At 38.2% G+C, this 25,180-nt stretch overlaps 1 protein-coding gene and 1 pseudogene across 4 annotated transcripts; both read left to right on the top strand.

The window, feature by feature from the left end:
* The first annotated feature begins 6,649 nt into the window (after nt 1–6,649).
* LOC147339576 (uncharacterized) lies at nt 6,650–8,651 on the top strand (annotated as a pseudogene).
* A 6,359-nt stretch (nt 8,652–15,010) lies between these two features.
* Nucleotides 15,011–24,075, top strand: kmt5b (lysine methyltransferase 5B). Of its 4 annotated transcripts, none has more exons than XM_086296224.1 (10): nt 15,011–15,311; nt 17,284–17,541; nt 17,628–17,775; nt 17,877–18,042; nt 18,122–18,231; nt 18,562–18,728; nt 18,837–18,856; nt 18,944–19,080; nt 19,234–19,433; nt 19,669–24,075. In XM_086296224.1, exons 2-10 carry the CDS (start codon nt 17,373–17,375, stop codon nt 21,153–21,155), a joined length of 2,604 nt encoding a protein of 867 aa, XP_086152350.1. In that variant the 5' UTR covers nt 15,011–15,311; nt 17,284–17,372; the 3' UTR covers nt 21,156–24,075. The 4 variants fall into 4 exon arrangements, with proteins under 4 accessions (XP_086152350.1, XP_086152359.1, XP_086152340.1 ...); XM_086296233.1 differs by lacking the exon at nt 15,011–15,311 and adding an exon at nt 15,362–15,437; XM_086296214.1 differs by lacking the exon at nt 15,011–15,311 and adding an exon at nt 15,362–15,495.
* Nucleotides 24,076–25,180: the final 1,105 nt, after the last annotated feature.

Below are 25,180 nucleotides of genomic sequence, written 5' to 3'. Positions count from 1 at the left end.
CGGGGTCTTTCTGTGTGGAGTTTGCATGTTCTCCCCGTGTTTGCGTGGGTTCTCTCCGGGTACTCCGGCTTCCTCCCACCGTCCAAAGACATGCAGCTTGTGGGGATAGGTTAATTGGATAATCCAAAATTGCCACTAGGTGTGAATGTGAGTGCGAATGGTTGTCTGTCCCTGTGTGTTAGCCCTGCGACAGACTGGCGACCTGTCCAGGGTGTACCCCGCCTCTCGCCCTATGACAGCTGGGATAGGCTCCAGCGCCCCCCGCGACCCTGAAAAGGAGAAGCGGAAGTGAATGGATGGAGGCACTTGTATATTGTATTTTTTTGTTTGTTTTGTTTTGCTTGAAATACCTCAGGTTCATTAGGTAATATGTTTACAACCAATAATATCCTCTTTAAATTTTCTATAAAACTTTCATACCTCCAAGTTAGGTGTACCAATACTTGGCAAACATTATTATGGTTATGTTTGGACTTGCTTATGTTTTACAGCGTGAGTAGTTAAACATCCTACTTTTATTGGTGTATAAATGTTAATTTGCTTAAGTATTTGGGTCACTTCAATGGGGAAAAGAAAAAACAAATAGAGTCTGAAGACTTTTACTTAGGTACTCAACATTTAGTTTTCCTGTTTGAGAGTATCTTATTTCTAGTTAATTTTACAGACATCCAGTTCACTTTATTCATTCCCTTCTTCTCTTATGACAGACTTACATTTCAGTTCCTTAAAAATACTATCCCTTAATGTTAGAGGTATTCGCGACAGTACCAAAAGAAAGTCAATTTTCATTTTCTGTAGACGGAAAAATGCTGATTTGATTTTTCTACAAGAAACTCATTCGAGTGATAATGATGTAAAATTCTGGAAAGCACAGTGGGGTGATCAGTGTTATTTTTGCCACGCCTCTCAACATTCGGCAGGCGTAGCCATTCTCCTTAACAACTTTAAAGGTAATATTATTTAATCATTGTCTTCAGATGAAGGCAGATGGATTATTCTGGTTTTCAAATTGGACAACACCTTTATAGTCTGTAATTTATACAGTCATAATAACACAACTCAGGCCAAATCTATGTGCATACAATTATCTGAGAAACTTGATTTTTTTTAAATCAAAATATAAGGGAGCCCACATGATTCTTGGAGGAGATTATAATGATGCTCCAGACGATCTTATAGATAGAGTACCAATAAGAACATCTCAACACTCAAAATTTAAAAGCACTGCATTTTTCTGTGAACAACTTGCAGTTATAGATGTATGGAGATTCTTCAACTCTGATACAAAAGAGTTTACCTGGAGCAATGCAAATAGATCTCTACAATCCAGAATTGATTTGTGGTTAATATCTTCTTCGTGTTTACATTTTGTTTCAGAATCTTCTCATGATTTTGCTCCATTAACTGATCACAAATTCATCACAATTCTCTTAGTTGGCAATAAACAAAGTCAAAGTAAACTACGTGGTTTTTGGAAGCTAAATAATAATTTATTGAATGATGATACATTTTGTAGTATAGTGGAAAAAACGGCAGAACAGATATTCGGGGGTTTACCAATATGAATCACACACTAAAATGGGAATTTTTCAAATTCAAGGTAAGGAAAGCGGCAATAAGGCGAAGCAAAGAAATTAAAAAAAGAAATGACACTAAAGAAATCAGTATTATGAATGAATTAAACATATTAATGAAGAAAGATGCTCTATCAGATGATGAAGAAATTAAATTGAAAAGACTAAAGGAAGAAATAGATAATGGATATATTAATATGGCTAAAGGGGCTTTTATAAGGTCCAAAGCAAAATGGCTAGAACTAGGTGAAAGAAATTCTAGTTACTTTTTTGCTCTTGAGAAACGAAACCAAAGAAGAAACAATATATCTGCTCTTAAGATTGATAATAACATAACCACTAATTATTTAGATATCTCAAAACATGTTGGTTCATTCTACAAAGATATATACAAATCAAATTGTAATATCAATGATTGTGATAGATTTATCGAGTCAGTTAAAAACTTTGCACCAACTATCTCAGAAAACTTTAAAACTAATTGTGAACGTCCCATAACAAAATCAGAAATTTCAGAGGCAATTCGATCAATGAAAAAGGGCAAATCTCCAGGTAATGATGGTTTGTCAGTGGAATTTTATTTACAGTTCTGGGATATCATTGTTGATCCTTTATTAGAATTGTTTAAGGAATGCCTTTATGGAAAAGAAATGTCCACAAGCATGAAACAGGGTATTATAACTTTAATTCCTAAACCTGATAAAGATCTTCTTGTTATAGAAAATTGGAGACCTATCACGCTTTTGAACATAGATTATAAGATTATCTCATTGGTCTATGCCAAAAGATTAAAGAAAAATCTGGATGAGATCATAGCTGAAACGCAAACCGGATTTATGACCAACCGCCATATCAGTTCAAACATAAGGCTTATTTTTGACCTATTAGACTACTCTGACAATATAGATGATGATTCCCTTATTGTGTTTCTTGATTTTTATAAAGCTTTCGATACAGTAGAACATTATTTCGTATTTAAAGCACTCAAAACCTTTGGTTTTGGTCCAAACTTTGTGTCAACTATCGAAATGTTTTATACAAATATTGACAGTTGTGTTATACTATATCCAAATACTACTAAAAGATTTCCAGTCATGAGATCTGTTCACCAGGGTTGCCCAATTTCACCCTTTTTATTTTTGATTGTGGCTGAACTACTTTCATTACACATTTTAAATAGCCCAGTCAATAAAGGTTTATCTATTTTTGGTAAAGAAATCAGAGTGACTCAACTAGCAGATGACACCGTTTTATCCTTAAAAAAACAAAGATCAGATTGAAAATGCTGTTTCATTAATAAATGATTTCTCAATTGCCTCTGGATTAAAACTAAATAAATCTAAATGTGAAATTTTATGTTTGTACCAATCAAATGTCAAATCCTTATACAATATTCCTGTCAAAAACTGTGTTAGATACCTTGGTATTCATGTCTGTAAGAATGATACAGAGCGTCAACAACTCAACTTTTCTCCCAGGATGGAAAAACTAAAACTATACTGAACTGATGGCTCCAGAGAGACCTATCAATTTTTGGTAGAATCCTTTTGACTAAAGCTGAAGGTGTTTCCAGATTTGTGTATCCAGCCCTTTCCCTTAATGTGTATGATTCCACATGTAAAAATGTTAATAACTTATTTGTTAACTTTGTATGGAAGAATAAGCACCAGCATCTAAAAAAATCATTGCTTTGTGGACCTAAAGACAAAGGTGGTTTTGGCCTTCTGGACTTCATGGACCTGAACTATACATTTAAGGTGAAATGGCTAAAAGAATGCTTAAAATCTCCTGGATCATTATGGCATTTCATTCCACATAACATTTTTAGAAATGTTGGAGGTTTACACTTCCTATTGTCTTGTAGTTACAGTATATCAAAGTTACCAGTTAAAATGTCTGCATTTTATCAACAGGCATTGTTGGCTTGGAAATTATGTTATTCACATAACTTTTCTCCACATAGATCTATTATCTGGAATAACGAATGTATTACTAAGAGGAACAAATCACTATTTGCAGAATTGGATTGATAAAAATATAATCTATTTAAAAGACTTATTTGACTCTGAAGGCCAGCTACTTAGTTACAATGACTTTATTACAGAAAAAACATTCCCTATCAAATTTAAAGATTTTAGCTCTGTAATAAAGTCCGTTCCCAGCGGACTGACTGAGTTGATGAAAAGCTACATAAAACAGAACACACCACATGCATCCGTTAACACTCTTTATATAAATGGTATTGATTTCTTAAGCAAGAAATGCACCAATAAACATATTAGAGAATGTTTGTATAATGCGAAGAAAATAACTCCAAGGGGGAAGTTTTTTTGGAATGCTATTTTTGATAATATCACCTGGGATAAAGCGTGGTTTGTTCCTTTTAGATTTTGTATTACAAACAAAGTTAGAGAATTACATTTGAAAATATTACATAACATATATCCATCCAACATGTACATTTCAAGATTCTGTGACATTGATAGAAAATGTACCTTTTGTAAAACTGAACTTGAAAGTGTTACTCATTTGTTTTATGGCTGTTCATATAGTGCTACATTTTGGAGAGAGCTTGAAAATTATATACTGTGCAAGACAACATACGAAATCAAAATTGAAGGGAAGAACATTATCACTTATTTTGAAACTAAAGAAAAAAAAATATGTGCCATTGTCAATCTTTATATCTTATTAGGGAAATTCCACATACATAAATGTAAATTTCAAAACACAACCCCATCATTTAATTTATTTTTGATTGAAATTGAATATTATTTAAACTCTCTTAAATTAACTTCCAATAAAAAAGGTTTATCATTGATTGAAATTCATTCAGAAATGTTTAACAAATGAGCTGTCACGACTTTCAAGTACAAAGTTGTTATGAAGTCTGTCACATTCCCCCCCCCCCCCTTTTTTTTTTCCCCCCCTTTATTTATTTGTCCATCTTATTTCATTGTACTGTATATTGTTACTTTTATTTGCCGTGTATGTTTACTGGTCAGGCTGAACTGGAATGACTGGCTGTTCACTTTGTAATTTCAATAAAGTTTGAGGGGAAAAAAAACATCTGATAAAAGCAGGGAGCAAAGCACTGAGCAGCATATCAGTCAGCATATAAAAATGCCATAAATTTCATCAGTTAGGCTGGAATAATTTGTTTCTAGTGGCTTCTATTGTAAGTTCTCTATATTTCAACATGATATCCTGTATGTGTCCTACACTGACGACATTTGAAGCTGGTCATTTTCTTGGAATAAAACCAAACAAACTTTCATAAGAGATCTTCATTCTGCAATAAGGGATATTCAAAACTTATAATGTTATCATTAAAAATATTAAAATGTGAAATAATCATCAATCTTGAACAAAATCCAAATAATCTGTTTATGCAATACCAGGTGCTGTAATCTTCTACACACAAACATCAGAGGGCGCTGCTGCTCACTCAGTGGAGACAGCATCAACACAAATATCAATTAGATCTTAACAGTTGGGGATTTTGCTTAGAAAAACTACAAATGACAGTTTAAATATTGAAACTAGTCTTTTAGACAGTTTTCTAGTAGAGGTTTGGGTTGTGAGTTTTACACAATGAACACTTTCATAGATGCTGCAATGTCAAATTCTTCATGTGTGTACATGCACAGACCACATGTGCATACTGTTGTGCACATAAACTCACAGATGTATATGACAACTCAGGTTTGTGGCATTAAATTTGTATTCTAATTTTTAAAAATGTAATACGTACACATTTAATACAGATTTTAATAAACACTTTTCGGAACACAGCCTATGCCTGATTCTCATACATGCATTTGTTTACTTAAAATGTGGATATTGTGTGGAAAAAAGCAGATCAGCAAATCTGTAGCTGCCAGCTCCCCTCTAGGCTTCACCTGTGCAAAACCTGTGTCTCTGAACTGGACCTCAACAGTGTTTGTGGTCTCATAAGCTCTCCTGTCAATTTTAGTTTGCATACTTGGATTGTTCAAATATATTATGCTAAATATAGACAGATTTTTCCACAATGGACATGATAGTAAGAGTTAGTAAACCTCTATTAAAGTCTCCCTCTGCGGCCTGTCCGGTCGTTAAGCGATGACGTGACGAATCTTCCGGGTCTAAAGTAGTCTGCGTTTAATATGGCTTTTGTGTTGTTAACATGTTTAATGTTTTGTATTTTCTTCTATTTGATCTCAAAAAGCTCCTAAAACAGTCAGTGATCCCTGTTGACCTCCCTCGGCTTTTATTACCACTAATCATTTATTTAAGCTCAGTTTTTAAAACCTTAGGATGTAACTACAGCCCAGCCCATGCAGCAGTATATGAATGACTAACCTCGTATTGTGGATGGATTATCTCAGTTGTTCTCCTGGCTGAAGTTTGGTCCTTTTACAGCATCCTGCCATGCGATTAATTTGTTCCTGACCACCGAGAACACTCACGTTAACTTTTATCCAGTGGAAAAAAAGTTAGCGTGTTTATATTATGCTAACATAGCTGTGTCGCTAGCGGTCACGTAGCACATCGTTATATACCAGCTAGCCCAACTTCAGTAACCCTACAAACGTCACTGCTGTTTAGTTTTCTGTCTTCATTTATGCTGGAAGTGATAACAGAGCTGTACGTTTTAATTTGTTTCCAAAACCCCGCAGTCAGGACATGCTATATTGTATTTAGATAGAAGCTAGCGAGCTAACTCCCTGCTAACTTCTAACTCCGTTAAATGTCATAAATTCCGTTTTCATGGATGCCTGGATGTTAAACTCAATTGTTACACCTGGTAGAGCAGAACGCTGATCATTTTATTAAAGATGAAAGACTTTAGACAGTTTTTCAACTCTCAGTAATGCCACAGTGATCGTTTGATATATGGACCTGCAGCGGAGTTTAGGGCACACCTTCGCTCACAATAAAAGAAAGAAAAACCAAAGTTCACAGAGGGTAAGTTCTCACACACATACACACAAAGGCCCGCTGCCCAAAACTCTACAGCTCACAGCTCTGGCAAACATGGGGAAAATGGCAGGGGGTGTGGCAGTTTAGGATGGCAGACTATATGCCGTGGCTGACGAGCTGGAACACACCTCAGCTGCGGCTCATGAGGCAGACTTGCAACACAAGAAAAGGAGAAAAACAACTCTTCGACAGAGGGAGAGCCACTAGAGGTCAGCGACCGTAACACCCAGACACGACTAGTGACGTCAGACTGAACAACCAGATAGTGTTGATTCAGTATGTGCTACAAAATAAAAGCTTTTCCTTTACAGTAGGTTTGTGGGCATTTTAATTTGAATTGTTCGAATCATGGCACTTCAAAGGAACAGCCTGTGATGTCAGAGTGCACATTCTACTGGAAAAACCCTTAAATAGGGGAGACATTCAACCAACTTTAGTGGATCTCGGATGGCAAAAACACAAAACAACCTGGTTGTTAAAACAAAGACAAGGCAGACACAGAGAAACGCAAACACTGACGCATCTACAATGGCAGAAGCAAAAATAGAAATGGTCATCACACCAAAAATAACAATCGTGCAAACGCCAAAACCTGAGCTTGAAAAAGCCGCACAACCAAATCCTGAAAAGTCTCCTGTGGCACAACCACAAAAGGAAATGGTTGTGAAACCAAAGAAAACAAAAAAAGCAAAAACAGAAAAGAGTGGCCGAAGAACCAAGAAGACCAATTACTCGGGCATATGCCTGGACTTTTCTTGAAGCTCAAAACAGCATGGGTGATGGAGCAAACCCGAAAAATGAAGAAATGCAAGAAAACACCGAAGCCACTTCTGAAAGGGAAAAAGCTGAATCCCTCACCATTTCAAATGCAAAGGAGGACATGAATATGGAGAGAGAGGGAAATGTGAATAACCCCAGCAGACCAAACCCTGGGCCTAATCGAGGGACTTGGCAATATCAACCCAATCCCACATTTAGACCCCATCAGGACAGTGTCCAGTTTAATCCCTGGCACGAGATTGCTGCTCTCAGACAGCAACTGGAAGCCTCCCAATACCATCAGAACTACCTTTACTGGAAAATGGTAGCTGCAAACAAGAGGGCCTCTTATCACCAGTTTCAGGTGAACAACCTTCATGCACAAATGAAGGACAACAACAGAAATCATGAGGAAATGATTAAAGACCTCATAGAGCAGCTGGAGGAGGCTTCTAGCAATAAGCCCAATGACATCAGTGAGACAGACACTCTCACAAATGACAATGAAGCTATTGTCATACTGGATGAGGTGATGGTTACCCTGCAGGACCAAATCAGCCACCCTACCACAGAGCAGTGTGTGGAGTCTGCCACTCCAACCACAGAGGCTTCACACATTGACTCTGTAGGAATGTTGTCCTCTAAGGAGGCTGAATTTGAGGTCCAATGTAGGATTCAGCAAGAGCAGATTGAGATGCTCCAGAAACAGCTCCTAGCAGCTCAAAATCAGCTTGAAGAGCAGGCCATTAAACATAGGCAGGAGCAGGAGACACTCAACCTGGAAATCAGTGACCTGAAATCCCAGCTCTGCCCCAACAAGGCCCTTCATGATTTGAAGGTAGAGTCTCTTGGACAAGAGCTGAAAGAGGCCAAAGCTTCCTCACTTAAAATCGCACAGGAGCCGGAAGAACAAAATTCCACCGATGCAAATGAAATGCAAACATCTGAGCCTCTGAAAGAAAAACACGCTGGAGGAGAGAAGATGGAAAAAGAGAACTCACTGCCATCCACTGCAATGTCTCTGCAGGAGCCTCTGAAAGAAAAAGACACCAGACAACAAGAAAAAGAAGAAAAAGAGGACTCGCCTGCATTGTCTGTGCAGGAATCTTTGCAAAGTCTACGAGACAAGCAGAAAATGTTCACTGTGAAGGTGGCTGAACTCGAGACTGAAGTTAAGAGCCTGCCAGAGAGTCCACCAAGTAAGAAGAAGAAGAAGAAGAAGCGGAACTGTCTGCGTCCCCAAGTTCACCTAATTGGTCTCAACATCACGTTCTAAAAATCATATTTATATACAACCAAATTGTCAGTGAACATTTGAACCCCACTCAGTTGAGACAGAAGGCCACCCCTTCCTGAGCCCAGTTCTGTCAGAGGTTTCTCCCCCATTAAGAGGGAGTTTTTCCTCTCCACTGTCGCCAAGTGCTTGCTCATAGGGGATTTGGGGGATTTTTTTTTTTAACACCAACCACTGATAAGCTCACTGACGTCAAATTTAGGGCTCAGCAAATATATAAATGGATGAGGAATCATCCATTTAAAACATGTTTGCTGAGTCATATTTAGTTGTATATAAATATGATTTCTGGGACACTAAGGCCAATCACAGACTAATTTGGACAATTGGTAAAAATAAATAAATAAATTGGAAAAAGTAGTTGTGTCATTGTTTCATGTAGATTTCAAATAACATGCCATTTTATGTCAACATATTTTTGTTACATTAGTAGTGCTCGTGGTCTTATATTCTTATGATCCTGTTCATTTGATGAGTATATCCTTGTGCCTTGCTTCACATATTTACTGCTGCTTGGCTAACTTTAGTCATGCTAGCATCAGCACGGGTAGAAACAGATACACATCAGAGGCATTGCATGTAGCTTGTGTTTATGTTCAGAGTGACATCTGATTTAAAAGCAGGCAGCAAAGGACACTGAGCAGCATATTAGATAGCAGAGAATTCAGCATTCTGACTATTTTCTTAATATTCTTACAAAGAACATAAAATTTAATGCAACAGATCTGAGACTTTGGTGGTTGATCCTTACACACAGGCAAAGGAAAAAAATCCCCCTCAATAGATGGTTCACAGACGCAGGTCCAGTGGAACCCACTTTCACAAGGAAGGAAGCATCAATTACATAACACCTTTTTGTCAGCTCCATCACCCAGAAACCTGTCACTGCCAAACAATCCGTTTCTAAAAGTTTTCTAGAGTCAAATGTGAGGACATCTGTGTGTCAGCTAAAGCTTCTTATAAATTAGGCCATGCAAAAGGATAATGACCCCAAGCACAGCAGCAAATCTCCAGACCTCAACCTGACTTAAATGCTGTGTATAAAGGAATGCTTGTAAATGTCAATGAATTGAAGCAGCTGAAGTAACTGCTGCTAACTGCTGGTTCTCTAAAATACTCATAGAATGATTGTGATATCGAACTAAAACAAACGCCTGAATCCTAAATTGTGGATATCCTATTGTGGTGATCTAAAATGTAACACTAAATGTGTTTCAGAATTCCTTTTGTATATATTATTATACATCTAGGAGTGAATATATACTAAAGAGTATATATTTTTCATTATGGTCAACAATAAAAGGGACTAAAATCTGGATTTAGATAGATGAAAGTCATTTTGTGCTGTCGCTTGCATTTATGTACTGTCGCATACATTAAGCCTAATTATTGCCTGAGACTGTTCTTGTTAAATGATGAAAAACTCAAAGGCACGTTTCAGCAGTGGATCTGTGTGAAATCAGCAACTTGCAAAAGTAAATCAGAATGTGGGCTGTTGATTCTAAAAACAGAAATTGCAAAGAAAGTTCAACACTTACTAAAAGTGCAATGAAATCATCTCAGCAGCTTTACTCATAAAATTATTGCCGTTAGCTGAATTCATATATTGTATCTTTACACACACATATACACACAACCCACTGATGTGGGTTGTACAAACATCAGTGGGTTGATGTACGAAACCTTTCTGATGTATGAAGCCTTTATTTGTCAGTTACAATTTACAAAAAACAGTCAGTTAAAGTACAGTGGGGCAAAAAAGTATTTAGTCAGCCACCGATTGTGCAAGTTCCCCCTCCTAAAATGATGACAGAGGTCAGTAATTTGCACCAGAGGTACACTTCAACTGTGAGAGACAGAATGTGAAAAAAAAATCCATGAATCCACATGGTAGGATTTGTAAAGAATTTATTCGTAAATCAGGGTGGAAAATAAGTATTTGGTCAATAACAAAAATACAACTCAATACTTTGTAACATAACCTTTGTTGGCAATAACAGAGGTCAAACGTTTACTATAGGTCTTTACCAGGTTTGCACACACAGTAGCTGGTATTTTGGCCCATTCCTCCATGCAGATCTTCTCGAGAGCAGTGATGTTTTGGGGCTGTCGCCGAGCAACACGGACTTTCAACTCCCGCCACAGATTTTCTATGGGGTTGAGGTCTGGAGACTGGCTAGGCCACTCCAGGACTTTCAAATGCTTCTTACTCCTTTGTTGCCCGGGCGGTGTGTTTTGGATCATTGTCATGTTGGAAGACCCAGCCTCGTTTCATCTTCAAAGTTCTCACTGATGGAAGGAGGTTTTGGCTCAAAATCTCACGATACATGGCCCCATTCATTCTGTCCTTAACACGGATCAGTCGTCCTGTCCCCTTGGCAGAAAAACAGCCCCATAGCATGATGTTTCCACCCCCATGCTTCACAGTAGGTATGGTGTTCTTGGGATGCAACTCAGTATTCTTCTTCCTCCAAACACGACGAGTTGAGTTTATACCAAAAAGTTCTACTTTGGTTTCATCTGACCACATGACATTCTCCCAATCCTCTGCTGTATCATCCATGTGCTCTCTGGCAAACTTCAGACGGGCCTGGACATGCACTGGCTTCAGCAGCGGAACACGTCTGGCACTGCGGGATTTGATTCCCTGCCGTTGTAGTGTGTTACTGATGGTGACCTTTGCTACTTTGGTCCCAGCTCTCTGCAGGTCATTCACCAGGTCCCCCCGTGTGGTTCTGGGATCTTTGCTCACCGTTCTCATGATCATTTTGACCCCACGGGATGAGATCTTGCGTGGAGCCCCAGATCGAGGGAGATTATCAGTGGTCTTGTATGTCTTCCATTTTCTGATGATTGCTCCCACAGTTGATTTTTTCACACCAAGCTGCTTGCCTATTGTAGATTCACTCTTCCCAGTCTGGTGCAGGTCTACAATACTTTTCCTGGTGTCCTTCCAAAGCTCTTTGGTCTTGGCCATGGCGGAGTTCGGAGTCTGACTGTTTGAGGCTGTGGACAGGTGTCTTTTATACAGATGATGAGTTCAAACAGGTGCCATTCATACAGGTAACGAGTGGGGGACAGAAAAGCTTCTTACAGAAGACGTTACAGGTCTGTGAGAGCCAGAGATTTTCCTTGTTTGAGGGGACCAAATACTTATTTTCCACCCTGATTTACGAATAAATTCTTTACAAATCCTACCATGTGGATTCAAGGATTATGTTTTTCACATTCTGTCTCTCACAGTTGAAGTGTACCTCTGGTGCAAATTACTGACCTCTGTCATCATTTTAAGTGGGGGAACTTGCACAATCGGTGGCTGACTAAATACTTTTTTGCCCCACTGTACATGTGTAAGAAAGCCTACCAAGCGGTATGTTATCCCAGTGGAGACGGCAGGTGTTGTTGGTCCAGGTGCATTGCTGGATTCCTAAGGAAATATTTGCATCAAGAATGACTGTTGCCTACCAAATAAATAAATTAAGTTGTATTTTGTTCGATGTTTGTCTGCTGCTACCAAATTTAAAAAGAAAAAGTGAGGACTAGCTAAGTAATTTAGTTATGCTAGTTTAGCTAACACTGCTATCAAGCCATCGGCGATTGTGAAGTGGAGACTGCAGCTGCTGAGGGTGTTCTACTGCTGAACGTTTGGATGGCCGACAAAACGGCTCTTCCGATGTATTACATAGGCTTACAGGAACCATAACATTTACAAGGAAGCCATGTTTTACATGGAAGCCATGTCCACGGTTAATCACGTGACCTTTTGAATGTCAGTTTTTAAATTTAAATATGTTAAATTTGCTAACGAAAAAGCGAGGCAGTGACGGATGTTCAGGACCACTGTGTGCTGATTATTAATAAACAATATATTCCTATATGACAACATGCATAAAACCAGAACGGTAGGCAGGCTTGCTAGCTTTTGCACAGCTTCATCGGGTCAGTCTGAAAATTAAAAAGAAGAATGAATGAACTTACCGTTATAATCAAGGGGGTTTAAATATGTTAAATTTCAATACATCAGATGTGATATTCAAGATGAACTGGATCAAAATTTTTCATTAGAGACAAACATAGATTATGATATTTAACACCAAACCTTAAGAATTCCTTCTTAAATGTGATTTTGATGTCAACAAAATTCCCATTCACTTATCTATTTTTCACAGACAGGCATGATCATGTTGGCTTCTACTCTGCACATTTTTGCGTTTTCACCTTCAGATCCCCCGTTCCACCTGCTGCTGGATCAAAGACTTCCTTACCAACTGACTGCAATCAGTCCAACTACTTCCAAGCACTTTTTTCTCCAAAGTGTGCCTTTCTATTGTTTTATATATATTCCTATGGTTTGTCTATATTCCTCTTGATTGTGTTAATTTCTCATTTTTGTCATTTATTGGTGCTGTCTTACTATTTATGTTTTATTCCAGTTTTAATTTCGTTATACATGTGACATGTGACAATGACAATAAAGGCATTATTCTATTCTATTCTATTCTATTCTATTCTATTCTTGTCTACAAGCATAAATTTCCCCAACATAAATCTCTGATTTGAAATAACAAAAATATTAAATACAAAAATAAATCAATGTTTTATAAGAAATGGATCTAAAATAATATTAATTATGCATCCAAACGAATGAATGAAAAACATCAGGAGTTGAGGACTTTTGATGTCCCAGGGTCTGTGAGAGAACACAGTACAGTTTTTGATGCAATTGCAATTATTTTTTTAAGGCTGCTACAAGACAGAAATGGACCAGATATAAAGATGTTCTCATAAATAAAAAATTTCTTAGGTATATGATTCATTGTCCTGTAACTGCTCATTGTCAGTTTTATTGGAATGGTAACGTTATGAATACTAATTGTTGGTGACTTAAGTCTTTAGTCACCAACAAGGTCAAAGACATTTACTTTAAAATAATTCATCAAATATATACAACAAACCATTTTATTAAAAAAATATAGAAATGATTTGGATGAATCTTTTACCTTCTGTAAAACAGTCAGAGAATCAATTTTGCATTTTTTTTTACGATTGTATTAATGTTCTGTTTTTTGGACTGAAACTGAACAATTATTTCAACTATATTTTAGTATTAAAATGAACCTACAAAATAGATTCTATTTTTTGATTCTATTTGGAAAACTCTGATACAAAACTCAATTCCCCTTAATTCAAGGCTGAACTGAAAGCTCACCTTGGGACTTTGAAAGGTTTAACAGATTTGAAAAGCCATAAAAAGTAACTTTAACGCCTTTAAAGATTGTGTTTAAAATATCTCACATGTGGGGTACATGTCAGGTATTTCCTGTATGTTTCATTATTTCTTTTTCTATTTCTTTTATTTATTGCTTTACATTGTAAATGTTCTCAACTTCATAAGTCTCGAATTGATATTTTTATATAATATACTTAACTGTATTTCATGTCAATACTGATAATAAAATAGAAAGGGGGGAAAGGGAATGTGAAAGATAATTTGATTGTTAATCTGTTAGCTAATATGGAAGTAATCCCATACTTAATACCATGAAATAAATCTTTGATTTTTAAATCCTTTTACTTATTTCTCTTTTTTTAATTGTATTTTAAAAAAGATTTTGAAAATCTATTATTTGATTTAAAATTCAGAAAACAATTTTTTTATTGAAAGGTTAATTTTTTAATGTGAAATCCATTTTTGATTTGAAGTGTTTATTAATGGATTAATCAATTTTGAAATATTGGCTCAAGTAATGTTTTCTTTTAAATTAAATTATCAAATAATAAATTACTTTAGTCATGTTTAAATAATCAAAATAAATGGTGATTAAATTTTAAAATGCATATTTTATTTTACAATTCATTACAAAAGCACAAAAATTCTTTATTTTGATACATCTGGCGCTTCTGGTCCTCCATACAGTCCTCTTGAAACAGAGCTGAGGGTGCAGTCCCCATACTAATTCTGCTTTATGGAGTATTGGGGTTTATGCATAAACCCCAATTGGGAGGGTACTTTTGAAACCCATTTATAATTAGTAAGGTGTAATTAATGAAGGTAACAAATATTGGAACGTCAGAATATATTTTATAACAAAAATTGGTTAGGGCTATTCTGCGTATAAATACATAAGGATAAGCCTATATGAATGAGGACTACTCTCATTACAAAGTGATGTTGGATAAAAACAAAAGTGCAGAACAAGAAGGACTTTTGTGTTTGGGAAGAGAAGTTTCCATACCCCGATGTCGTTCAGATACGGTTCTCCATAAAATATGCAGCAGAACCAGCTCTTCCCACACCGGTGGATTCTTTAGGAAGTGTAACGAGGTTTGTTTATGCAGCACTACTTTTGTGTACCTCCGACAATTACTGCTACAAACTAAGATACCAATTTTCGGCGTTGTTTAATAAAAAAAAGGTTTAGAAAAATCCCCAATCGTGACCATTTTTCAAGTTTTACATTGCGTTTTTTAATTATGTTTATCCTTTAAGCACAGACGGTAGAGATTGCGTCGTATTTGTTGGACCTATTTTCTTTAGGATGGCTGTGCTGCGTTTTTCTCTGTCCCTCTGTTGTCCGTGGCCGCCATCTTGAATTTTAATGTTAATTTCTTTTAAAAAATGTGTTTCCTGTGTTATTTTCTTTTAGGGTATCGTGCTACATTTGGATTAGTTTAAAGAAGAGCTGTTTTGTTACGCGACGGTTTAGCGTTTTAAGATTGTAAGTATTTTGTGTGTTTGGTGGGGTTTTTTTGTTGTCGACTGGGGTTATTTAACGATACCAAGCCGTGTAACGCTCTCAGCTTCCTTTTGAACTCATTATGATGTATAACATTACTTACACCCGGTAACTCGTTATTTGCTTTCTTTGATAACGACAGTATATTGTATCTACATGGATTCAGGTACATTAAGTAACTTTTAATTCGCTGAGAAACTGAATATTTAGCCCATCGACCTAGCTAATGGCTTCCATATCAAACAACCTGTGCTAATGCAGTTTGATAGCGTGCGTTAGCTGGTGTATTCCAGTTGTTTGTAGGTAGACTGCATACCGTAAACTATTTGTTGGGACATGCTGGGAGCTAAATGCCGTGTAATCACCGAATATTTCATGATTTTTGAGACGACATAAATTTGATGAGGAGAGACTGAATAACTGCAATTAGTCGTTGCTCACTGACGATCAAGTTAAGTTAGTAGGTGAAGTTTCATGTCGGCTAACATGAATCGGGGAGTGCGTTAATGCTTGAGGATACGCTGAGGGTTTAAATCAGCAGGCCCGGCAAACGAGCCGTATTTGGTCTTTTTTTTTTGCTGAAATTTAGCAGCTTGATAGGGAAACGTCAGAGCAGTTTGTGATGTCGAATTGGTATATTGTGGCATGAGATGGTCCTTAAATATGTGCATCAGTCTAACAGTACTCGACATCAGTCTTTGTTTTTAATTGCGTTTGATGGGTAGTATTTGTGAGACGTGCTTAGTCTTTGGAAAATACCTAGGCATGTAGCCGGCAAGCTAACCACTCTGGCCTCGTTCGTGGTAATTAGCCTCAGGCTAACGAAGCGAACGGTTGGAGAGAGGGGAGTTGTCAGCAAACAATACCCTGCTATATTCACAACTCTGGTACAATTTCGGCCTCAGATTACGGTGTGGCCTTCCGGGTTTCTACTGCCTCTCCCATTCCCCGAGGATGTTGTGTTCTCCAGTAGCTAACGTTAGCTTTTGAACCATAAAGACGAAGCACATTTGCTTCGATCACAACTGCGATGATGCCACACTATAGCGCCCTGGAAACTGCTCGTATGACAGACTTATAAACACCATGGCATGGTAATGAAGCCGAAAACGTGTCTGTCATATGATGCATACATTAACAGGGCAGCACTGTGTGGATGGATGACAGGAGAGAAGTAATTTCTGGTGCACTTGACAGTAAGCCAATGCAGTATGTGGAATTAACGCTAAGCGGCGCTCGAGGATTATTTTTCTGTACTGACATTGCCCAAACCTGAAGTGTCTCACAGCGCTGGGTTCATTCACTGATGCTGATCACATTATGCCAGTAGTGTTTTAAATGGCAGTTTACTGGGCAAACAAAAATAATAACCAATTGTCATCATTGAAAAGCTAAAAGCAGCAAATGTGTCCTTTTTGCTTGAAATTAGTTTGAGATTGATTAAGAGAATAATATTTGTATGTATGTTTGGTCAGATATCAGTGAAATCAGAAAAGAAAGAAATGCAAGAAATGTTTACCTTCACTGTTCTACCTCTGTGATTGCCAAATGGTATCTGAGTAACTTTTCAAATCAGTCTTCTTTATATAGCGTCATTTCACAGCATTGGTTACCTTGGTACAAACCCTACAGTAACTGTGTTCCGCTGTGTTCTCATTACATTACAAACCCAGGTGATGAGGTATCTAAAATGAAGATGCCTTGATGTAGCGATGCTAAACAGAGCAAATAGTGTTCTTAATGCAACATGAAACGTTTGTAGCCAGCAAATTCAATATTAGTTTGTCATTTAGTCAAAAAAATATTCAGCTTGCCTTGAAGTTAGGAACAAAATATTTTATACCTGATTATACCTGATAGATTAACTCTATCATTCCAGTTTATAAGATATTTTCTGTTAATCAATTGAATTTTTGCAGTTAAAAAATTTCTCGTCCGTTTCTTCTTTCACCAGGTTTCAAAGTCTTGTCCCCAGTCTTCCCCACTCAAGAGTGTTGCTTCATCTCAGAGACTAAATGCAACTGGACCAGGGGTCTTGTGGGCATGAAGTGGCTGGGCGAATCCAAGAACATGGTATTAAATGGCAGACGACATGGAAACAAGTTGACTGGCGAGCAGACTGTGAGCCCGAGCCAGACTCGCTCTCAGCATCCACAACGTGCATCTCTGCGCCACAGCAAGAGCCACACCAGAAACCGAAGATGTAGCCGCAGTGAGTTCAATATGCTTGCTTTTACTAATGCAATGATTCTTCAACTGCAGCATACTTTACCTTTAGCATGCTTGTGCTTTTTGTAGGATTTAATGCAGCCAGTCTGGAGGCAGAAAGGCGCTATGTACCCTCCTCTGGAATGACTGCCAAGGAGTTGTGTGAGAATGACGATCTAACCACGAGCCTCATACTGGATCCATATCTGGGCTTTCAGACACACAAAATGAACACCAGGTTAGCAAATATGCATCTGCTAATTTTCTTGCAGCTTCTCCTGAGATTATCCCAGATGATAAGCTTGTAGTTACTTTTGTATCTCAAATGTCTCCTGATAGATTTCGACCTATTAAGGGAAGGCAAGAAGAGCTGAAAGAGATAATTGAGCGCTTCAAGAAACACGACAACTTGGAAAAAGCTTTCAAAGCTTTGACATCAGGAGACTGGGCTCGAAATATATTTCTCCACAAGACGAAGGCTCAAGAAAAGCTCTTCAAGCAGCATGTAAATACACTATTATTATTTTCCCATTATTGTGCAAGCCAGCCATCCAATCACAAAGCTCATTATGTGTTTTCCATAGGTGTTTGTTTATCTGCGCATGTTTGCTACAGACAGTGGGTTTGAGATTCTCCCTTGTAACCGTTACTCATCTGAGCAAAATGGAGCTAAAATTGTGGCAACAAAGGAATGGTGAGAACCAACTGATATATGTTATTAATAACTGTGAACTTTGGTTTTGTTTAAACTTGGCCATTGTCTAGTTCAAAGATAATTCTAGTTACAGTGATTTCAAACTTTTGATCTAATAATAATAATTGTAACACTATTAAAAGTCCTTCACAGGATGTGAGTAAAATATATTAAAACATAAAAAAATAAAACTGCAAAAAGAAGAAACATAAGCAGTTTATTAGAAGTTGGAAGAAACAGATAACCAGAGTTGTGGTAGGATGTGATGTTAACTTACAAACTTGTTTTCAACCTGGGTGATAACCCTTTCTGCCTAATTTAATATCGCAGGAAAAGAAACGATAAGATTGAGTACTTGGTTGGGTGCATTGCTGAGCTCTCAGAGAGCGAGGAGAACTTACTGCTGCGGCATGGAGAGAATGACTTCAGTGTCATGTATTCGACCCGCAAGAACTGTGCGCAGCTGTGGCTTGGACCAGCTGCATTCATCAATCATGGTAGTAATCTTCGTTTTACTTGTGGAAATCTTATCACACCCTCTTGTTAAAAATTTTGACATCACTGTTTTTCACGAGTATATTAATTGCTGTGCCCTCCCCTCACAGATTGTCGGCCAAACTGCAAGGTAGGCTTTCTTCAGCGTCTTTTGGGATCAGTCACTTTTAAATGTGGAAACTCAGGTTATTAAGACTTTTTCCGTTTGTCTTCTAAGTTTGTGTCAACAGGTCGGGACACAGCTTGTGTGAAAGTTTTAAGGGACATTGAGCCAGGAGAAGAAATCTCGTGCTACTATGGAGATGGTTTTTTTGGGGAAAACAATGAATTTTGTGAATGCTATACGTGTGAAAGGTAGGAGTATACGTCATGAGAAAACTAAACACAGTGTTTGAGTGTGGGTTGGAAAAACAAAAGAATTTGAGTAAAACAAACTCAGAATCTCAGTTGAGTACGATAAGAACAATTAAACCATACTTTCTTTTTTTCCCCCCTTCTGTCATGTAGACGAGGTACTGGTGCTTTCAAATCCAAAGCTGGACTGCCAGTGGAAGTACCGGTGATCAACAGCAAGTATGGATTGCGTGAGACAGACAAGCGCCTCAACAGGCTGAAGAAGCTAGGGGAGGGAAATAGGACCTCAGACAGTCACTCTGTAGGCTCGCACACCGATGTAGACTCTCAGGAAATGCCAAAAACACATCAATGTAAGAGTCCTCTAACAGTTAAACATGTATTTCGTCTGTTGCAGATGTGAAACTCCTTGGGCAATACTGTCTTATATCTCTTAATTGTACCATGAATCATCCCCAGTAATCTGTATTATTTGTGCTGCAGGACTCCACTAGAAGTCCAAAATGTTACATTTTATTTATTTTTTTCTATATGCAGTTACTTATCTAAAAACATTATAATGTGCAGCCTTTTCTGTTTTTCCTCCAGCTGCCAGAAAAAGAACATCATCATCGTCATCATCATCTGGCCTGAAGTATAAAAACAGGACTCAAACCAGACAGACTTTGTCAAGAGCCCTTACTACCTCATGTTCAAAACAAGGTCGCGCAAACAATAACAGGGTACCAAAGAGACTAAGATCCCAATCTAAGCCTTCGCTAAGTAAAGTCCAGTTGCGAAGTCGGAAAAGGGGTGCAGAGCCCAAGGCACTGGCCAAACGAGAGACCTGCCAGTTGGGTCTCACAGACTCAAAGATGTCGCTGTGTAAAGGCGTCACTGTAAAGAAGGAGAAGGATGGGCAGGAGCTAGTGCAGCAGACACTGGGCCAGCAAGGCTATCTGACACGTCATACTGCCAAGGAAAATGGCCACCTCCCAGCTGTGCAGAGCAGCGAAGGCAGCCAGTGTTCGATGTACAGAACTCGCAGGTCCACAAGGACCCTTGTAAAGGCTCGGGAAACAGCATCTGGTGTTAAGCTAGAGCCCAGCGCCATGGATGGTTTGAGTCCAGTCCCTGGTGGGGTGGTCATCAAAACAGAGCCAGCTGACATGGAGGAGTACCTCCACCATGGAGTTGAGCTAGAACATCCATCATTAGATGCTGGCTATGCCAGAAGACGCTCAAGCACCAGGCAGAAACGGCCAGCACGGATCAGGGCCGAGCGGACAATTAAATGCGAAGACACATATGGGGAGTCCTTCATGCAAGTGGTTGGCAGCCATGCTGCAGAGTTCTCAGATTGTGGAAATATGCTTTTGAGCTTTGCTGACCAACATAGAGACTACAATTGCGTCACCCATGGCAGCAAATCTTTCCACCGGGACAAGGGAAAGGGTAGTTGCCGGTCTCAGGACAAGGGGAAGAAGAAGCGTCGGATCACAAGATACGATGCTCAGTTGATCCTAGAGAATAACACAGGCATCCCCAAACTGACGCTCCGCCGGCGGAGGGATAGCAGCAGTAGCAAGACCACTGACCCCAACGATCCTGTTGGCTCCTCCCATCTTTCGGCATCTACGGTCAATTCACCTTCTTCGAGCAAAATTAGCATAAAGTTCAGCAAGGATCATGACAAGGATAAAGGCAGCTCCTACATCGCCAAACTGAATAACGGTTTTGCCCCTGTGGTCCACAGCAATTCCACCAAGCTGAACATCCAGTTGAAGCGGGAGGATGATGCACGAAGACTATCACAGACAAAGGTGGACCAGATTTCCTTTAATGGAGACATGAGTCAAGGTCTAGAGACCAGGAATGGTGGACATCTGACCCAAAAGGTCCTGGCAGACCCTTCGTCTGATGATGAGGACAAGGAAGTGGAGGATGACGATGACTACTTTGATAATGAGTTTGAAGACGATTTCATTCCACTTCCTCCAGCAAAGCGGCTCCGACTCATTGTGGGTAAAGACTCCATAGACATTGATATCTCCTCCAGGAGGAGAGAGGATCAGTCTCTGAGGCTCAATGCATAAGCGGTGGACTTTTCCCTGTAAATATAGACGACCTGCTAATCAACTGTTGTGTTGATGTAAAAGAAGTACAGTAATTTAAAAAGAGAGAGAGAGAAATTGAACATTATTAGAGGGTGCTGTTAACTTGAAACAAATTTGTTGTTCACTCTGTCACTTTATTTCATATAAAGACCAACCACCCAAAATATTGATTTATGGAAATTTTACAAGTCCATCCCGTGATAGGAATCTTTCTCATTTTTGGGAATGATCTAGCTGGCTCCTAAGTGAAAACAGAATTTGTTTTAAGCTAAACTATTCCTTTAAGTAAATGCACTTGTTTATTCATAATGGACGTGGATATTGTAGAAAGTGTACAGTATGGTGATTATTCCTCTCTGTCTCATAGGCAGGTATTTTACTGAACTTTTGGTTTTTGTCTCTAGTTGGTAAGTTTCAGTAGGCAAACTGCACTGAATGAACAGTGTAGAGTGGTTAGTCCAGAGGCATTGTAACATCATCCAGACAGTCCTTTAGGATGCAGGTGCCATGTTCTCATTATTCCAGTAGTTTTCCTGGGAAAGAATGTCTTTTTTCAGAGTATAATTTAAGTTCATCATGTGTATGTATGTGTAGAATTGAATTATGATGTTAAATTTGGGCTATCATGGGCTTACCCACAGGAACAGTTTTTATATATGGTATATCAGGTAGGTAGAGCCTGATCGATCCTTATACTAAATCTTTGCTACCCAAAAATTCGGTATTGCATGCTTAAATAAAAATAGCAAGTGAGTTGTATTGGAAGAGGGACATGCATTAGTTTAAAGTGAAAAATGAATGAAACGTCAAACGTTCCTCTTGTGGTAATATGCTACAGCTCCAAAAGTTAGTCAATCTCTGTGGACTCCCATGATAAAAAGTGTTACACAGTTGAACAATTACACATTTTACAGCAGAGTTTTGGTAGCTACTTTGGGAGGTTATTACTCCCTTCGTAACAACTGTGTGACTCTAGATTTTGCTCAAGTCTTTATCGACTTAAGATTATGCATCACTTTTTGTATAACTGATAGTTAGTGCCACACGCTGTCTGCAGGATGTCACCTCAGGTGATTGAAGTCACAGAACTGGATCTCTTGTCTGTGTTTTTTGTCTGTTTTAATACAAAATGTTTTTTTGAGTGGTTATTTTTCTGAGAAGTCTGTTCTCCAGGTTTAGGGTGTCAGATTCCTGTGTTTTTGTGTTACTCAGTACTAATTTGCAGGAACAGGTGCGATTCACCTTTCTACCAAACAAAGCTAGCATTAGCTGTTAACATAGCACCCCAGCCACTCATTGTCATATGGTCACTTCAAACAAACCAAAAAAAAAAAGTAAAGCAAGCCATAATGCAAATGCTGAGGCTTTAAATAAACTTTTATATTTTGTCTACAGTAATTCACAAAGTAGTTAGGAACTTGCAGTGGAGGCACCCCACCATTTTTCCCCCGCCGTGATGCTACTTTGCTGCAAGTGATATGGACAGCAAGAGGATCTTTTTTTTTTTTTTTTTAATTAAAAGGTATTAATATTGAGGTTTCTCAAACAATATGTGTGGGTCTACAGATAGATCTGTGGTAGGCTTATATATTGGTCAGGCTCTGTTATGTGTTGGAAACAACTGACAGAGTAAACAAGTAATCCAGCTTTAGCAGCAAGGAACGTGTGTTTTTCATTGTTCAGACATTGAGCACATTTCTTTGTGGTAAATCCCTGTAGCTTGTTCAGTGATGTAAATACACACTTTAAGCAGCATAATTTAAAAAACAACAACATCAAAAACAATTTTATAATCCAGCATACATAAAATTGTATTCTTCAAAGTTTTTCATTTCTGGAGCTACTCTGTAATGGTAACATGGCACATGTGGTAGTTCAAGGTCATTCAGATCCACTTTTAAAGGCTACCAGTATATGCTTTTGAAATCCGAAATGTTAAAAGTAATGTACAGAATGACTGGCTTCCGTGTCATCGTTGAATGATGTTTTTCTCCACGCTCACTCTTCACTGTGAGAGTTTGTAAAATCAGAAGTGATGTCTGTTGACACTAGACTTTGCAGAGGAACCTTTCACTGTTTCAAATGTTCTTGAACTTTTGAATCTTGTACTGAGGCTTTCTTTTTTTCTGTTTTTTTCCCAATATACATTCTGTGGTGCTACTTTTATTTCCTTCCTACCTGTTTGATTTTCTCTTCCATGTACGAATGGCAGCATTAACCTAGAATTTAGAAATACAGTGTATCACTTATATGTTTAGTCACTTGTTGTTTTTTTAGTTTCCTTTACAGGAGCGCATATACTTTCCAACAGCATTAGGTGCCTTAAAGAGCATTTTGACAAAATTTCTCACATAGCTAATCATGAAAGAGTGTAAATGCTAAGCCATCTGTTTTTCCCAGAGAAACACTTCATCAAAAGCCCACCGTCAGTCCTTCTGTATATTATTTTCTTATTGTGTGGATGTAAATGAACAGCCCAAGGGATCAAGACTGAGATTCAATGTTAATCTTATTTCCTGTGTTTAATATGTACTGTTGACATCACCAGCAGCTAATCACCATTTTGACCATGCTCAGTGTGGCCCCAATATCCCCTCCTTTGGACTTGTCCATCCCACACTGTAAACTCTTCCAGGTGTTACCATCTGTGTGATCCTTGTCCAATAGAAAGCTGTCACAATAACCAGCTCACTCAAAAAGTAAAAAGAAAAACATCTAAACAAATGTGAATAATTTGCGGAAATTTTTAGCGTGTTGCGTGGGTAGTGGGAATCATGTAAAGACAAATAAAAATGGGCAGTGCATATATTGTCCAATATGTAAATCATGTGAACACATCTTGTACTTATTTAACAGTTTTGAATACTTGAAAACTATATAAAGTTTCTTTGTGACTCTTGTTCCTTGAGCGTTTTGAGTTCTGCTGTTAAAGTGTACAATTTCCCCCTATTGGTGCTAGGACATGTGCCTTGAAAAGTTCAGTTGTGCATTTTCCGAAGAAATTGCAAACTAATATTAGAAAACATAGTTTAAACACACGATGCAAACTAATCACACCATTGTGATGAAAGTTCTATATAGCATGTTATTTCCTAATATTAAAAACGCTCTGAATCTGCTGTAAGCACTTCAACTGGAATAGCTAAAAAACAGTATGTACCTTTTAGTTCTAAGGTTTTACATATCAACCTCAGATAAATAGCAGCACATTACACAGTGCCATTATTCAACAAAAACTAAGCCAGAATGTAGAAGCAGTGTGTGAAAACTAAGTATGCCTTTACTGCTTCTATTAAGAGGGCAGGTAGCAGCCAGATTCTGCTAATCAGATGTGCTGGATGAACTTATTATTCCAAACAGTTTAAAGTGTCATTCTTCAGCGAGAAACATTAGTAAGTGGAAAATGCCTGAGACAGTCAGTATTCCCGGGAGTCAAACCATGAAATAGTGAAATAATTTAAAAAAAATCTGAAGACAAAAGTCTCAGGCTCTAAGGGCCTCAGCATGTTAAATGTTGAAAAAAAAAGTTGAAGTTCATGACAGTTAAAAAAAAGACAGAATAAATCAATATGTAAATATCTGACCATAATGCACAGTACCATGTTTTGAGAAAGCTTAACAGCATATTGATACCCCCCCCCCCCCCCCCCCCCCCCCCCCATCAGCTGTCAAGCAGTGGTGCCGGGTTGATAATTTGATTAAACTTCCGATATACCAAAGTATTCTGCAGTTAAATGTGAAGCTATCAAGCTGGCTGTAGTTAAACCTTTACTCAAAAAGCCATCTCTAGACCCAGCAGTCTTAGCTAATTATAGGCCAATCTCCAACCTTCCTTTCATATCAAAAATCCTTGAAAGAGTAGTTGTCAAACAGCTAACAGATCATCTGCAGAGGAATGGTTTATTTGAAGAGTTTCAGTCAGGTTTCAGAGCTCAGCACAGCACAGAAACAGCTTTAGTGAAGGTTACAAATGATCTTCTTATGGCCTCTGACAGTGGACTCAT

This window comes from Aulonocara sp. 'chitande type north' Nkhata Bay, linkage group LG1 (genome assembly GCF_057382095.1).
Source record: "Aulonocara sp. 'chitande type north' Nkhata Bay isolate Kocher_YH1m ecotype deep benthic linkage group LG1, A_spYH_male_GT1.1, whole genome shotgun sequence".
NCBI classification, from domain to species: Eukaryota; Metazoa; Chordata; class Actinopteri; order Cichliformes; family Cichlidae; genus Aulonocara; species Aulonocara sp. 'chitande type north' Nkhata Bay.
The sequence above is the reverse complement of the archived record's forward strand: the minus strand, read 5'-3'. Positions and strand labels throughout refer to the sequence as shown.